Here is an 18,031-nt window from a genome sequence, read left to right on the forward strand (position 1 = left end):
AGGAGAACTTAAGAAACTACAGTTACAAACCCCGACTCTGAGGTAAGGACACATTTCTTTTGTTTTTTTAATGTCATTCATTCATTCATTCAAGTTACGTTAGAGTAAGAAACTGATCATAACCTCGCTAAGTAACATTAACTTAAGGCAGCCAGGCACTGTTGGCTGTGATTAAAGTTGTATTAGATCAAGCATAATGTTATTAAGACGATTTCAATGTTACATTGTTGTGGTCTCTTTTAGTTATTGGTGTTATTTGGGGGTCTTAAACGTAAAAGGCAATGTGACGAGAAGAAATGTAAAATAAACGGGCACTTTGAACTATTTCTCAGCAGGGAGAAAAGAGCGCATCTCTCTCTCTCTCTCTCTCTCAATTATCACATTTACCTGTATCCATATTATATCAGAAAATGTAAGGGTCTATTACAAAATAAAACTTAAAGCAGTTAAAATTGATTACTTTAAAATGATTCCTCATCTTTTAGTGTGAATTTGTATTTTCTATGAGGTTTATATATGTGAATAATAAAGATTGTTGTAAAATCTTTCCACGTATGCAACGTTTTGACCAAATATGTATTTTCCACTTCTCCTCAGAAACAAAGCAGCTCTGGCTATGAAGCCAAACGAAAAAGAAAACTTCTCCTTGACTGGAAAAAGAGCTATTCATTTATTGAATATGATGAAACTGCACAACTAATGTACTGCAAAACATGCAGGAGCTGTCCAGCTCAGGCCATGGGGAACAGCCTGTTCCACGGGGTGACAGGAGAGAAGGTCAGAATCAGGAGCATCAAAGAGCATGCAGACAACTTTACACAAGTCAGCTGAAGATGCCCTAAAAGTTAGACTAAACCCAGAAAGAGGAGCACTAGTGTCAGCTTTAGACAGAATGGATGTAGCAATAAAAGAAAAGATGATAAAACTCTTCAACATTGCCTACTTTGTTGCCAAAGAAGAAGCCGCCTTCACCATGTTTCCGAAGCTGGTGAATCTGCATCAAACAAACGGTCTAGATCTCGGCACAACTTATAGCAATGACCAGGCATGCCGCATGTTTATCGAAGCCTCTTCAGTTGACCGATCTGTGAAAGACCAGGAGCTAATCTATTGCACCTACCTCGAGAATGGCAAACCAGTGAACAAGCTCATCCAGTTAACTGCCCTGGACCACGCTCATAGCCAGGGCATTTTGGATGCCATTCTGGCAGGGCTGTTGAAGGTTGGGGTGGGAGAGGAGGACCTGAAAAAACGTCTGGTTGGCTTTGGGTGTGATGGTGCTGCTGTTATGCTGGGTGTCAATAACGGAGTGACTGCCAGACTCCAGCGTTTGTGCCCGTCCCTCGTCCCAATTTGGTGTGTAGCTCATCGCCTAGAGCTAGCCGCTCTAGACTGTGTTAAAGAAATTCCTCAGCTGAAAGAAATAAGACAAACGCTACGTGCCATCCACAAACACTATACCTGCTCTGCAAAGGTCTCACGGGAGCTTCAGGAGATTGCCAAGGCGATGGAGATATCGATTGTGAGGCCAGGCAACATTGAAGGTACTCGCTGGCTACCACACATGTCCCATGCATTGGAGGCCTTGATGAGGAACTACAGGCCCATTTTGGTACACTTTGAGAACCATGCAAGTGACCCTAATGACAGGGAAGCAAGTGCAGCCATGAAGGGGAGGGCAAAGCTTGTGCAGCAGTCCCTGAAGCAGTTCAGTATGCTGCTATTCATCCACCTCATGCTTGATGTCTTGCATGAGCTAAAACACCTCAGCCTGTTGTTCCAGCAAGAAGGCCTCACCTTGCAGATGGTCACAGATGGACTGCAGACAACATCTCTGGCTCTCGTGGCCATGCAGGTGAATTTTGTGTTTTTATGTTTTAGTTTGACATTAACTGCTTAATGTCTGATTTGCCATTGACACACATATTCATATGTTATAATTGCCCAATCTCATTAAATATCATCACAGCTCAACATAATTGAAGTTGTATGTTTTTTAGTGAGATTACAGTTACTATTAGTAACATGTTCTATACATTTCTTCTTTTTTAACTGCAGACTAACCCAGGTCCAAGGCTATACAAGTTCATGGAGGAGGTTGGAGCTGGAAGTACCTGGCAGGGTGTCCAGATTTGCAGAAGCAACACTGCACATGACACCTTCAACACCCTCAAGCTTAGCTTCACCAACAACTTCTGTGAGTTTGTGTCAGAGAGGTTCAAGAGTCTGGAGACTGGTGTTTTGAAGGCAACCTCCACCCTCTTTGACCTGTCCAACTGGCCAGAAAACACCACTGATCTGGCAACATTTGGCACTGCTGAGCTGAATGTTTTTATGGAACATTTCCATCCACTACTTGTGGCATGTGAGGACTTTAAATCAATGGAGGCAGCTCGGCGAGAGTGGCTTGACCTCAAGATTCTCGTTGCCCGTTGTTACAGGCACCTCAATTCCCAGGTGCTGTGGCAGCGTCTGATACAGGGTGCCATAGGAAAGGAAGGCCAGTTCCAACACATGCAGGTGGTGGCAGAGATAGGTCTTGTCCTCCCCATGAGCTCTTCTTGCTGTGAGCGTGGCTTTTCTAGTATGAAGAGGATCAAGTCAGACTGGAGGTCCTGCCTGTCAAATGAGATGCTCAACAGCCTATTGCAAATCTCTGTTCATGGTCCTCCTGCACAACACTATGACTCAGTGAAAGCTGTCACCAAGTGGTGGAGTAGTGGCTTCAGGGCATGAAGACCTACGTACAAAGACTGAGGGCATTTTGTGAAGTTCTGGGGCACATATTGTTCTGTTTTTAAATAACTGTAACAGTTATAGTTATATCAAATTACTGAAATTATATGTTCGATAAGCTGAAATGTGTGTTCATATTGTTACTAACTTTGCCCCTGTATTTCTCTGATACTTTCTTTGTCCTCAGTTTTATATCAAACATTTATTTATATATATATATATATATATATATATATATATATATATAAAATATAATAAATATTATTTTTATCTCCTTAACATTCTAATGTTGTTTTTATTGTGCTACTAACAATTACAGAAGATAAGCAAAATGTTTTTGGGACGGTTCAAATTCACTTCGGGACGGATCAAATAGTTTTTCGGGACGGTTCTGGGACGGTGGTGAGAAAAGTTAGTCTGGAGCCCTGCTGTATATTGTTAAAAGTGTATCTCTGTCTGCTCACAGAGACCATAGACGTGTCTATGACAGAGACTGTGAGAGGACGCTGCTATCGTTACGTTAGCTGAGACTACAGAGACCAGAGACGTGTCTATGACAGAGACTGTGAGAGGGCGTTGCTATCGTTATGTTAGCTGCAAGCACGGAGAGAGTGAACGGAGAAAAGCCGACCGTTTGACCGGATCACGTGTTCCTGACTGGGTCATATGGATCACGGATCAACTGTGTGCTGACTAAAAGTTAAAAGGGGCACAACACGCTCGCGTGTGCGCGCGTGTTGAAGTGTCTGTGTGTAAGAGAGAGGAGCAGGTAGGTGCAGCTACATTAAACGTGTTTTATACTTGTTAAGCATATCTAAAATGAGATGCAAAGCCACGTTCATTTACATACATGCTGTGATGTCACTGAATTTGTGTTTGCCGCATGTGCGCATGCGTGATAATAAAACTGGTCTCCGTCAAGAGCTCCGACAAAGAAGCAGGTGTGCTGTGTTTTCTTCCATAACTAAATAAGCTAGTGGTAGCTTGCCATCTCTGATGACTGTAACCACGCAAGACTGCTGCAAGGATGTCTAATGCTACAATGCTCATACCAAAGTTTTGATGACGCAAAAAAACCCCAAACTTAACGAAGCCTCGAGGTAGCGAAAATTCCTCGATGAATTTTTGTAATCGAATTATTCGAGTTATTCGAGGAATCGTTTCAGCTCTATAACTCCCTACCTGGTTTTAGGACTCAAAACTACACCAATCTATATGCGAGCAACAATGACTTCAGGATCGCGATTTACAAATATATTTCCAAAACTGAAGTTTTGGAAATATATTTTTCAGAGAAGATATTCAGCAAAGAAGCATAAAATGTGACATTAGGCTCCTACAATCTGTGTGCTGCCCTTTGAATCCCACAAATCCATTATTTTTCATCAGAGAGCTTTTTTGTTTTTTCTTGATTTGGTCAGAAACAAAAGAAAAGAGGAGTTTCTTACTGAAGCGCCACTGATATCTTTATCGCCTTCCTCTGAATTGACAGAAGTGACACGGATAACAGCTCCAAATAGAAGTCATGCATGCAGTGACAAATCATTGGCTTTTTCATTAGGGCCTGCAATGTTGGCAAGACAGTTTAGAAGTGATGCAAATGTTGGACAGTCGATGGTTTCTCAGCTTGGAAAAAGACTGAAAACAGACAAAACAAGGTTCAGATGTTAGGGCTCCTTAGACATCTAACAATTGAAGTTTTTGAAGTTGAGCCTCTGAGATGGCTGTGTACTAATAATAACAGGGGCATGATGTGGACTGAATTATGAGACTGTTACATTTCTGATATATGCTATTTTGAATATTCATGGTCTTTGTTGTTTTTGCCTTTACAGGAATAGGCAAAGTGCTGTAAAAGTATGGCGCACCAAAAGTTCATTCATTTACAACTGAGATTGCTGTGACAGCAAAAAGAAAATCATTAAAAAAAATACATTTTTATTATTATTGAAAATGGGCAACTGCCATTATTTATTTCCTGTACAAGTATAAAATTATATTTAGCAGAAAATTATATTTAATAATTGAAGTTCACAAACAATTTCAAATAATAATAATAAAAGAAAACGTGTTTTCTTTGTGTTGACAGATTCATTCACTACAGGCTGTCAGAGGACTGCTGGGGTTGCTTGGCAACTAAGTTTGACACTTGTAGTCTTTGGAATCTTTTGTAATTTTTTTCATCTTAACATTTCTGTTTACATTTGAATATCTAGAATGTGACATCATCTGGAATATGACATCATCAGTTATGCAAGAGATCAAAGACAAAAAGTAACTATCAAATGTCTTTGGTAAATTATTCTTGAACTCATCAGGACAACAGCAACCAGTGAGCTGACGGTATACTCAACAGGATCTGATTTTCAACTTTTAGCTGCTGACTTTAAAAGCCATGGCTAAATCTAGGAATGTCACAACTGATTTACCAGACTTTGAGATGGAAGCTCTAGAGTCAGAATTAGCTCAGCTCCAAAAACAGCTTATATTTAAACAAAGACAAATGAAGGAAAACTTAAGGAGGGAGAAGAACACCGACTTCAAAGACAACCGTGATCTTACAATTCTGCGAAGGGAGAATGAAGAGTTCAGCACACAGGCGGGTCCATGTTACAGCATGACGCTCGAGGAGCGTGATACAGAGGACGAGGAAAGACTTAGAGATGTGTTAAAGCTGTACGGCAAACTTTCTCGAAAGTTGGAGGAGAACCAAGATAAATGGCGTCGCGAAAAGTTAAGAGAAAAGAGGCAGACGATAAAGCATCTAAGGGCACGGGACCACGATAATAGAATACTCGCAAACCTTGACAGAAGGGAAAAGCTTATAGAGAGGTATAAAAGGAAGAAGATATTTACCATTTCTTGCATCAATCAAGGTAAAGCAGACATCACTCATTTGAAGAAGGAGGAGGGGTTATTAGAAAAAGAACATGAGTCTTTTCTAAATGACGAAAAAGTGTTTGAAAAGAAACATAAGGCGGACGAGACGTTGAATACTAAACTTCAGCACGAGGCTATTGCTGTTCATGATGCATGTAGAAAAAAAGAAAAGATACTGAAAACGAAGACCGCTGAGGCAGAAGAGAAACTTCAACGGTATAATGACGACGTGGGCCAACTGACCGCTACTCTGGAACATGAGCGCAGACGGCAACAACTCTTCGTTGAACAATCTAAGCAAAAGTTAAGTCATAAGGAGGGACGTAAAGAGTTGTCTCTCAAGAGGATTTACGAGCTAAAGAGGATATGTGCAGGAGAGAAGTCTGTGGACGAGCTGAAGGAAATGTTTGAGATGATGCAGAGTATGACAGGGGAGGAAGACTTAGACCTGGCGGTCACACGATTAATCAAGGCGGATTACAACTCCTCTGTTCTAGAAAAACTCATCCATGACCAAAACACAAACACTGAGGCTCTCAGAGATGAAAACAGTCATTTGATATCTGAGCTGGAGCAGCTAACAGAAGCAGATTTACAACACGATCAAGACATTTCCCTGCAGGTCAGAAGTTTACTGGAGCAAGGAAGTGAAATGGAGGAACGGGCTGAGAAATATGAAAACCAAAACGCCATCAAAACAAAATTCATAGACCAGGCCAAGAGTAGATTACAAAACATTTGCTATCAGATAGAGTATGACTCTACAGTAATTCAGGATGATGTGAGCAGCTTTTCTCAGGACGTCCTATCCTCTTTGAGTTTTGTGGAGGAGAAGATCAATGAGATGATTGTCATTGAAGCTTTTCTTGATGCAGAAAATCAAGGGGACTCAGATGACAACATTGACATTGACAGTATGCAACCTCAAAAATCTTTCAAGAAGAGGACCGAAAAATCTGTTCAACCAAGACAGTCGAGAAATGTCTTTAATGCAGGGGAGCACACCCGTAAGGGTACACTTCAGACTCCTCCCCATCACAATGTCCCTGCGGCAAGTCATCAAAAACCCCTAAATGCCAAGAAGGATGATTTGACTAAGCTGAAGCCAAGTCTGCCACAGACTGCACAATCCAAAACCTCAGTGAAACCAGAACAACTTTGTTCATCTAAGCAGCGCTCTCAAACAACTGCCACGAGAGTTGGGCCACCACCTATGCAGAACAAAAATAGTCAGCCACACATTTCACAAAAGCAGCATCAACCAGTGACGCCACAATCCAAAGAGCTGGGTGAATCTTTCATTAGCGCAAGGAAGCGTTACCCATCTCCTTATAGCGGGAAGCCCGGTAATAAAGAAATATTGATGCTTCCACATATACCCAACAAAGGTACTGTAAGAGAAAGTGACAGCCCGATGAAGCCATGTCCACCACAGACAACACGGTCCAAATGCCAGAGTGACTCTCACAACAGCGTAAGGAAGCTTTACCAATCTTCTTATAGACAGTAGCCAAGATCCCACTGATATCTGATAAAGTTAGGCTGTCACATAATCAGACCCACCATATCAACATCAGACTTTACTATCCAAAGGGCCGCGCTGATGTGAACTACAGTGCGGTGTGGGTTTACTCCGGGGAGCTCCGGTTTCTTCCCACAATTAAAAAATAAATCCAGTTCTAATTGAACAATAAATTTAAAAATCACTCTACGATACTTTTTATTTGAGTTTGTTTTACCTTCAGAAAGTAGACTACATGCACTAAATCTTTCAACTTTGAAACACAAATGTATTCTTTGTCTTTGGTACTCTTTACTTCAACAGTTTCCACCATAAAATGACAATAAATGATAATAAATTAAAAAAAGGAAAAAATGTATTTATAACCAATGTATAAACCAATGTATTAATATGAATAATCAGAATGACAAGATTTCATATGAGCTTCCTGTTCCCTTCCAAAGCAAAGCACCGCCACTATAATGTTTAATAACAAGTTCTTTACAAAGAACAATTCACATGACAAAGTAAGAACTCGGGAAGGCACAATATGGAAACTTTTTTTTTTTTGTGCTCACAGAAACTACTAAAAAGAGGACTCCCTTCACAACGTTCATATACTCCCTAAATAATGCTGGTCCTCATCTTCTGGGTCATTTCACTGGGTTGATTTAAGCCACGGCGGGAATATTGACCCAATATTAGACTGAAGTGATCCAACGGCTGAGCTGAGCCCATCGAGAGGGGCGTGGTCAGACACAGTGCATTTGCATTTAAAGCTACAGACACAGAAACAGGCTGTTCTGATCAGGGCTGAAATAAGAGGGGTTTATAGGCACAACCAAATATTTGCGAGTGTTGCGGAAAGAAAAAAATATTGCAATGTTAGTTTTTCCAATATGATACAGCTCTGGTATAGATGCTCTTGCTATGTCTGAGAAAATGTTGGAAATATCCAAATAATTGTATTACAACTCACCGAACTGCAGCTTCTTCATGGCGGCAACATATTTTTCCTCTAAAGAGCGGAGAATGGACAGCGGCTTGGGGCGAGTTGAAACCTTCTTTGAAGACTCCACCAACTTCCTCTCTGTTAAGGAGATGAGAGACATAAATCGTGAAGATAAGACAAAAAAATACAAAACAAAGAAGAAGCCATTCAGAGAGTAACCACTTCAGAGAAGAAGCGCCCACTATAGAAAGTCGTCCTTTGTGAAAATCCTCTCAGAACAACCTGCCACAGGGGTTATTTATCAGTGAAAAACTTATCTTTGTCAAAAACACACAGTCTTCACAGGCAATGTGGAGGTGAGATAAAAAGGTTTTCCCATTGAGCAGAGCACGTCTGTTTATGGCTTAGATGAAAAAAACCAAAGCACAAGCAATAAGACAAGCAGCCAGGCTGCAAATGAAGAAAGTAGAAAAGCCAAACGAATCTCAAAGTGAACACATCGAACTAGACCTTCACACTTTTTGCAGTTTTCTCGTGCAATGAGAAGTTACAACTGTTAGATGTTCTTAATATTACTGTTGACAAGTTGCATTTACTGTGGTAACGGCAATGTCAAAGTGTTGATCAATACATGTCAAAATAATGTAATAACCTCTGTACAAGAGCCCAACAAATACATCAGGAGATGTTATTGTCCCATGTTAGCATAAAATGAACCAGAGGGTCGCCGGTTCAAGTCCCAGTGCAGACCAAAATCATGATTATCGGTCAGGTAGCAAGGAGAAATGCCAGGTCACCTCCCGAGTACGGACAAACCAGGCCCCCAACACCCCCGGCCTGCTACCTGCGTAGTGGTGTGTAGCAGCCAGACAGAGTGTAATCCAGAATTTAACTCATGTACAACTTACCCAATAACATTTTAAAAAAGGAATCATGGTAAAGGTTTTTTTTTCTTTTTTCATGATACAAAACAAAATACTTGTGCCGGTTTAAAGGACGTTTGACTTTTCACACAGTACAATTTCCCAGCTTGGGATCAATAAAGTACAGCCATCCATCTATCTTTATCTCATACCACACAGGTTGCTGGTATCCATACTCATCCAGTCAGCCAATCAGAAGGATACTTTTTTAATGAATAGTCAAAGTAATATTTTTCCAAGGTTAAGGATAAAGTAAAATATTGACACTAAAATGATAAACTATAGAAATACAATCCAGAAGATGTGCACATGACAGTGTTTAGATCCTCATTTATTTGGCCAGTCAGTAAGCATGGCTACATCCACGCTCCAGATGAATACGTCCTCTCCTCACTCATCATCATGGTGCTCGGCTCTGACCAGGGCTTCTCTCAGAGATGTATTTCTTAAAGCCTCTGCACCAATTAAATGATTATACATCAGTCATGGCCCTCATGTTTCAAGCTCCACCCTGCACAACCCTATGTGATGTGTGATTCCAGAAACCTTTTATCATATGGATTTGTTCAGATGAAGTCATTACCCATAACCCCCTGCTAGCAGCAGATCTAGCAGTGGTGCCTCCGTCCTAAGTGATCAGTTAGGCTCTATTTATGTGGAGTGAGTGTAAAACTTCTCCGGAGGGAGATCGACATTTTATTGATGGTGCCGCTTTCTTTATGTGAATATTGGCAAGCGAGAAGAATCTGCTTCATGTCTTTATTTCTCCATCTACAATAAGAGTTAAAATGTGAAGTGTACTGAACAGATTCAACGAGGGGTCACAGTCGTCCATCAGGAAGGAGTGAGAAAATAGAGGCTGGTGAGACTATTTTAAAGGCAGGACGTACAGAGTCCATGGTCTACACCTCTCCCCGAACAGTTAGAGGGCATATCTGGACTACTGTTTACAGCTGGGACGTTGTGTACAGAAAAATAAATCAATAGAAAAAACGGAAACAAATTCAAACAAATAGGATGACTCGCAAAGTCTCGAAACCCCAAATTTAATCTAAATTCAATCAAAATTATTGTTTTGGAAAATGATACGCCCGTTTTGAATTTGATTCCAGCAACATGTTTTTAAAAAAAGTTGGTAAATGTTAATTTAACAGATGTTTAGCACATCCCTTTTTCTTCAACAACTGTTAACATTTTTTTTAAATAAATCTGTCATTTTAAAAGTGGAAAGTTTTACCATTCTTGCTTCATGTAGGATTTCAGCTGTTCAACAGCTCAGGACACTTTGTCTTAATTTACGCTTCATAATGCTTCAAACTTTTATCAAGGGTGACTGCTGGAAGGCCAGTTTATCACCCAGGATCTTGACTCCAGAGCCATGCTGGAGTCAAGCGTCCAGATTGGAGTTCTGTATTGTTTTGAGTTTAAAAATAAAATTCGATCTGTAGAGCAGCATAAATCAATCCAGAACTTTCTTTTAAAAGGTTTATCTTCAGCATTCATTGCCTGTTGTTAGTCAGGATTTTTGTTTCTTGTAAGTAAAAAAAATGTTGCCAGCATTGAATTCAAATTGTTTTAATTATTTTTTTAATAAATGAAGTTTCAGAGTTTTAAAAATCATCCCATTCTGTGGTGTATGTCCATCTTTTTAGGAATTGGGTCGTTATGATGTCCAACCATCGCCGACATCAGCACACATCTCACAGGTTAAAACATAGTTCTACGCTGATGTGGGAGGTGTGTATTGCACAGAACTGTAATGAAGAAAACAAAGAGTAGATCCTTCACTCAGTATAATCTGACGCTTCTGAGTACAGTCCAATAATGACATCTTACATGGGCTTACAGGGAGTGCCTAGTTCTAATCTTGAGACAGTTAAATCAAGTTAGACTTTCAAAAAATAGGCCAATAGCGTCCTAAGATTAAATATCAGGGCAGAATCAATCACAGTTGAGGGAATTCAGACGTTTTGTTCAGCTAAACTTAGAGGACCTATTTTCTTGTCCTTGCTCTATGAGGGCAGGAGACAGACAACAGAAGAGGCGAGAGGATGACTTGACTGAGAATTATGAAGCGCTGGAATTATTCAGATCAAGTTGAGAGAAGGGAAAGAGAAAACACTGGGTGCAAGCCAAGGTCAGGGGGGAAAGCAAGGACACCGACTGACGTCAGGACTTGATTCTATAAAAAAGCTTACAATTATGTCAACACATTTAATGAGACTGGGTTTGTATTTGAGTTCTAATGAACTGGTATAGTTGCTGGAAGCCAGGAGGCTATGATGAGTACGATTTGCACAGTATGCGTTGTATACGTACCCTGGTTGGCCTGCCGCAGGCTGGTGGTTGCAGCGTAGACTATCTCAGCTGTCCTCTGGATGTCAGGAACCAGGAGAGTCAAACCCTCGGGCTCTGGATCCGAGCTGTCTGTCTTCACCACACCTTTACTCTTATCTTTCTTTGACCTGGAGCACACAAATATACATCAGCCTGTAATACTGGGTTGTAGTTAGGAAGGATATATATATATATTTTTTTGTCAGAAATAATTTATTTTTCCAAACTGACACAGTTGGTGATTTTGCTTTAAAATAGTTGTAATACACAGTATGTTTTCCACATTGCCCACCACTATCTGGTTTGTCCTTTATTTACACAATCCTGTTTCTTTTTTTTACAGCAAAAATGTCAAAATATGCACCTGGACTTACATAATACTCCAGACTATATTTTTTCGTATGCATAATGTCAAAAGAACAGCAGCAAGTCATTTAGTATGACCGCTTAAGTCTCAAAGAAATAAGAGTAGCTATAAGGTTTTCTGCATGTGGTACCTTAAATGAACCATGCTGCCATGGGAAGGCTGCTGCAACATTTATGACATGCATTTTTTAAAAACACCATCAGGAACATCATACATTATCAGGCACTTTGCCATGTATGTATGCAGTGTGCATGGATGTAAACCTGAGAACAACATGTCGTGAGGAAATGTACCAGAGCTGTAAGGTAAGGAAGGAGGCTCACTCATCTGGAGATGGTGTGGGCCACGTGTGAAAATGTGTGTGTGTGTCTCTAATGCAAAGTAAAAGCATTGCTTTTTTTTTTGCTGAGGCTTAAGCCTTTTCCAGCCACAAAGAAGCACATCATATATTTATCGACATGTGTTCCTGACCAACTTCAAATAGCGGCTCAGTGATCAGTGACTGAATCTATTTGCGTCTCCATACCTCTCGGGGTACATTCAGGTCGCCCTGGATGCATTTTAATGCCACAAACACATCTGGCTATACATGCTGAGACTCCCAGTTCAGCCATTTGGCAGAAAAGGGAGAATAACAATGAGTGATAAATTCTTGATTTGATCAAAGTGGTAAATAACACAGTAACCCTTCAGTGTTATACATTGGGGTTACCCTAAATGCTACAATAATCTCGTATAGCTTTATTCAATTGGTCAACATTGAGATTTAAATTTTCCTCATGATTCTTAATTATTCCATGAATCACTGATGGCTTGAGTTTTTTTTTTTCCTATCTCACCTGAGGCGATTGGTGTACGTGTCCACACATGTCTTCATCTTGGCCAGCAGCATCCCAACAGAGGTCTGTCCCTCGGAGCGTTCCTCATCCTCTTCCTCCTCGTCCTCCCCGGGGTCTCCAGACAGAGGCAGCAGCAGAGGAACCAGCGCCGTGCAGGTAGAAATGGCCCTCAGCAGCTCCAGCAGCGCCCGATATAGAGGCACATGTCGTGCCATATCTAGAACTGCAGAGGGAAGAGAGGAGATGAAGAGGGAGATGTTCCACAGAAAGAGGAACAAAAGGTGTTTGTTTACTTTCTTTTTCTACAGGACATCTCTATGGCACTGCTCTGTTCATATTTAATAGCATATATTTATAGATACATGACCCAATCATTGAAGCCACAGCATGAATAAAAATACGATCAAAAATAATACTTTAAACAAACTGTCTGACACTGCAACAAAATCGTTTATGACCCACACAAAGTAACTGCGAACTGATTTACTCTGTGTGAGAAAAGCCTGCTGCTCCATTGTTTCAAAGCTTCTGGGCAGCAGACGTCACACACTTTACACCCACCTCACATTGTTTGCAGTAAATCATTGTATAACTAACATTTGGTCCTGTTCAAAAATCATGCATCATTTTAGGGGCTAACAAAGTTAGCTAGCTTCAAATAGGAAGCCTAACTAAAGCGTGGACGTATTGGACGATATTTTTTTGGGGGTATTTTCCTTCAAATGGTGAGAGTAGAGACGCAGGCCAGCGGAGGAATGTGGGGGGACACGGTAAGGGACAACTTCGAAACAGTGACACTAAACCAGGACGTCAACAAACTAACCTTGTATCATTGTTTTCATTGGTGGGTGACTTAAAGCTATTGGGTAGAACTCCAATAGTTGAAAAAAGTTCATGAAGAGTTCAAAAACGCTTTGTAGAAAAGTCTCAACATTCATCATGAGATTCAAGGTTCTTCACTGAAGTCTTCCACACTAAGCTTGATGCCACCAAGAAACTGACAGGGAGGAAATGGTTTTCAAAAAGTGTTTGGAATAGGTTAGCCTGTGTCAATGCTAAAACAATAAAGACAAACTGTTGGCCAGCCGCCGTTTATTTGGAGCCAACTGACGTTTCCTTTGTTGCATCAAATGCTCGACAAGAAGCCAATCAAAAACAAGAGTCTGTTCAGAGAGTGAAGCAATCATCAACAAGCTGACCATGTAAGCCATATCCTGTTTAGAGAGCGGCTCTTTGGTGTGCGTGTGTGTGTGTGTGTGTGTGTGTGTGCGTGCTTGCCTTGAAGTGTCAGCCTCAAAATAAATAGAACAGCTCTTGTTTGTGGCTCCTGGACTGTTTTACATTTATATTGAAATTCTCCACTCTGTACTGTCCTCCCGGTCTCTGCACAACACTGACCTCACCGCGCTTTAATCTGCTCGCAGACCCTTCAAGCATTGTCTCTGGGTGACACCACCAGTAGAATTCTAATCCAATTCTTGCTACACCTGTGTAAGTACTCTGTAATTACTCCGTCCCTGTGACAATGTCAGATTGTTCCTCTTTTCACTGTGCGGGAGATATGTCAGGTATAACACAAACAATCCTTCAATAAATAAATACAGCCAATCAAAAGATCCCTGCCGAGTGTATTAGGATACAAATATTATTGAATCTTGAAATGTAGCAGGACTGGTTTTCTCACAATAACCCCCCAAAAACCTTTTCCCTTCTCATGCACATGTGAGATTTTGTGATCTGTGAAAATGACATAAAGTCCAACAACTCCGCGGTAAACAATGTTGTGGCTCTACTGTAAATATACACTTTCATGATATTTCAGCTGTCTCGTAACAGTGAAGCAGAGCAAAGAGAAAAGCGAGGTTGCTCTCCTCAGCAGCCCAACGAGGCTGGACATCCATCACAGCTATGAATATCTTGGTGGTGCTGACCCGCAGTCATCGCAGTGCTACGAACAGCGTACCTCCATTCTGTGTGATTTAGGGCCTTCTGGGAGCTGTACGGAGATAGAAGACCGTGTGTCGCCATGTCAAATTCCCAGGCTGATGAATAGTTAACAGGGGGCCCCTGGACCTGAATGAGAGCACCTGTGATGAGTTAGTGTGGCGCATGTAAGAGCTGCCTGAAATAAAGGCAATACTGTCGGATTTTAATGTCTCCCTGTTCGACTCTGTAGAATCACCTATTGTCACATCATTTGCCTCGGCAAAATAGTGTGTCAGGAAGTTGCATTTCAAGTCAGGCTGTGAATCATCCAGAAACAAACAGCAGCAGGGAAAATTGCAGTAGGGAGTGTTCGATCACGCTTTAGACTGAGATTTCAAATGGTCTTCTCAAATCTCCGACAGCATGCTGAGTTGTGTGGGCATACAGATGTATGAATGAAAACAATGTGAGGACCCAGCTGGCTCAAAGCGGAGTACAAAAGCATACAAGTGCTTTTTGACATCACAAAAAATAAAAAAATAAAAAAAAAACCCAAACATGTCTGAGATGTCAGGTTGCTGGTTTTTGTTGCCGCTTGGTCTGCTGGACGTAAGACGCTGCCTTTGAGGGAGAGATTGCAACTGTTTTTAAAAGAACACAAGTCAATGTCTCATGTCATAATAAACTATACTGAAGCTCAGGAGAAACACTGCTGGTTGTAAATGGACTTGAGCATGTATAGCCGCAGGTCACACCTACATATTCACACACTGATGGCAGAGGCTGCTGTGGAGTGAGCTTGTTTCACACAGCCTCTCTTTCTTTATTCTATGTGGCTGTGTTTTCTTTCATTTATGCTTTTAAGATTAGAACCTGAACGATTCATTGGCAATATACACTGATCATGGTATCGGCTAATTTGATGTGCTGGTACTATGAGATTTAATCACCAGTCAAACACCATCTTATTTCAGTTTTATTGTCATACACGAGCGGTTCTCTTTCACCAGCAGAGGGCGCTATATGGATTACAACAAGCTTTATGCACGTACATGTTCTGTAACGTTCCAGTTGAGTGACCATCCTGTCTTCATTTTACATCTTTAGCAGAAGTGATGTGATGACGACATTTGAGGAATCAACGCAATAAAAGTCTGTGTAGATCTATATATCTATATCTATATCTATATAGCTGTACAGCTCAAACCTAGAACTAAGATATCGGCCGATAGATCTGTATTGAATGTTTTTCTCTCCCGTATCGCTCATATTGATCGCGCTATCTTTAAAATCCTACTTCCTGTTCAGTCAGCTGCTGGCGGTCGAGTACAGAGGCACATGCTTATTTCTGTGTAACGTTTCTCCAAACACATCAATGTTTTGAAGCCTTTCTCTTGCATGAAGTATGATGAGCAAAAGATCAGTCGTAGATTGAGATAACATAAGATAGATATGTGGAATGAGGATGCACAAATACCACCAGAAGCAGTGGGAACCCCCAGTATCGACATACTTATGTGCTTATACATCCGAACAGCTGGAAACGGGGGTGTTACATACAGTGGTAGAATCCCTGGTCCTTTAGTGCACAGTCAGGATGTTCAGTGCAAAGTATGACATCACATCCTGTCTGGCTGTGGGCTGAGTGATGGCAGTACTGAGTGGTGACTTCAGACCATCGCATCAATTAATGATGCTGGAACCAGTCAAACATGTGGCATCAATGGTGTTGTGTTGCATCCAATAAAGCAAAGTGACAGAAGTTTGTAAAAATAAATGTGCAAAAAATAATTCAGCTATTACATTAGTGTGCACATAAACGGTTAATAAATGTAGAGGGAGGCGTGGCTTTCCCTGCACACCTGTTAAATGTCAACAGCATCTGCTCAGATAACCTCATCGACCAAATAGATCCATCTAATGATAAGAAACCACAGAAATCCTGCCTGGGATCTTTTAATTAGCTCGATGTATGATTTTTTTTTAAGGATTGTTAGTGTTGTATCTGACACATTTCCACCACAGTGAAAAGAGTAACAATAAAATGCCAAACAAAGAGATCCTAATTAACCTCTACACCTCGTCGTCCACTCCTGACTTACTTTCGTCCAATTTTTATCCCTCTCTGTCCCACAGTCCCTTGTTAACAAGGAAGAGACTCGTAATTACAGCTGACAGACTGGCGTTTGGTATTTCACTGGGGATGAGACATTGGGGGAGCAGACGTTCACAACAGGAACACAGAGAGGTGTGAGGGAGGGACTTGTTTAGAGTTGGCCACCTCTGTGCATTTAATTACTGAAGAAAGCCCTGTGCACGGAGGACACTGCTGGTGTGCAAACATAAAGGATTCAGATCGGTGTTATGGAGGAAATGATAATTAGTTTTTAGAGGAAAATTGTGCCAGTTTCTGCTAAACTTTCTACTGAAAAATATCACTGCTCCGAACAAACAATTCCTTTAAGTGACTGGAATGGACCGGTCCAGATAACACGTTTTCTTTATCTCAGTGGAACAAAATGAATCATTGCAGAGCAGCAGATTATACAGCTCCTGGGACCACGGACAGTTTCTAATGAGTGTAACCAAGATTCATAGTATAAAAGAGAACACTTTATTATAGCCCTTAATTGCCTGGTACTGCAAGTGTGTGGGTGTGTCATAATACGAGAGAGAGAGGGGGCCTTTTCCTGTTGGAAATAGAGCATCTCAAAGCCACGCAGTGACACGTTTACAAAATCAATCAAAAGACTTGAATTCTGTTTCGTTTTCTGGGGTGAAGCTGCAACAAGAATGAAATAACATGATCACAGCAGTTACGGTGGATGTTAGTCATCTATTGCGCTCGCTTGTCAGTGGAGAAGTTTTGCTAAATCCTTCTTACCCGGATTGTGTTCGATACTTGATTCCGATCTGCAATGGTCTGCTGTCTCTTGATAGCAACTCTCATAGATCTTAATAAAGCCATCTATTCCACACACCCACCCGTTTACTGACATGGTCAATAAAAATAGGCAACACAATGTTACAGGTTACCACTGAGACTTTATTCATGGGTGAATGGGAGAGAGGAGGCGTGGGCTCGCTGCTGCTGCTGTTACAACGGATGAAAGAAGGCGTTGAGCATGTGGGTCACACCGAGTGGGTGGCTCAAGCTCTGACTCAAGCTCATAGCTGGACGGTGTCAGGTCCTCCTGGCTCCTCCAGGCCAGACCAGCTGAAATAGTTGGACGGTGACATGTCTCCGCAAACACAGTGTGCCTCAGTGGACACTAAAATGATAATGTGCATCAAAGCAAAACGATGTGGAACAACCACAAAAAAGGGCCCGAAGCTCTGTGCCATTTCAAAGGACAGGAGAGTTTTTTTGGTGAACAAAGAATGCTTTTATAAACCAAGATAGAGTGACTTTGTTTTGGGTTGACATTCTCTGTGTGGACATCTTAACGGGGTTATATGAAGTCTACGACCTGATTGCTGTGACCCAGAAAAGTTATTTTATACGTCTCTTTAAAAACATTAACTTGAATCTACGGTTTCTTGTAAAGAGTAAGACACGTATAGTAAAAT

The 18,031-nt window shown here is 41.1% G+C and overlaps 2 protein-coding genes across 9 annotated transcripts in view; one reads left to right on the forward strand and one right to left on the reverse strand.

The window, feature by feature from the left end:
- The window catches only part of birc6 (baculoviral IAP repeat containing 6), a 132,715-nt gene that overhangs the window by 49,003 nt on the left and 65,681 nt on the right, over positions 1 to 18,031 (reverse strand). For all 8 annotated transcript variants that reach the window (XM_079363051.1, XM_079363055.1, XM_079363053.1 and 5 more), the window contains exons 65-67: positions 12,536 to 12,758; positions 11,312 to 11,457; positions 8,097 to 8,207 (exon numbers count right to left, since the gene is read on the reverse strand). In XM_079363051.1, the coding sequence (XP_079219177.1) occupies positions 8,097 to 8,207; positions 11,312 to 11,457; positions 12,536 to 12,758 (480 nt within the window). The remainder of the gene's footprint in view (positions 1 to 8,096; positions 8,208 to 11,311; positions 11,458 to 12,535; positions 12,759 to 18,031) is intronic.
- LOC306835630 (zinc finger protein 862-like) lies at positions 917 to 2,905 on the forward strand (the record flags this gene model as incomplete). Its single annotated transcript, XM_079362296.1, has 2 exons — positions 917 to 1,630; positions 2,059 to 2,905. The coding sequence occupies 2 exons, from the start codon at positions 917 to 919 to the stop codon at positions 2,734 to 2,736; spliced, it is 1,392 nt and encodes a 463-aa protein (XP_079218422.1). The 3' UTR covers positions 2,737 to 2,905.

This window comes from Symphodus melops (assembly GCF_947650265.1).
Source record: "Symphodus melops genome assembly, chromosome: 15".
NCBI lineage: Eukaryota > Metazoa > Chordata > Actinopteri > Labriformes > Labridae > Symphodus > Symphodus melops.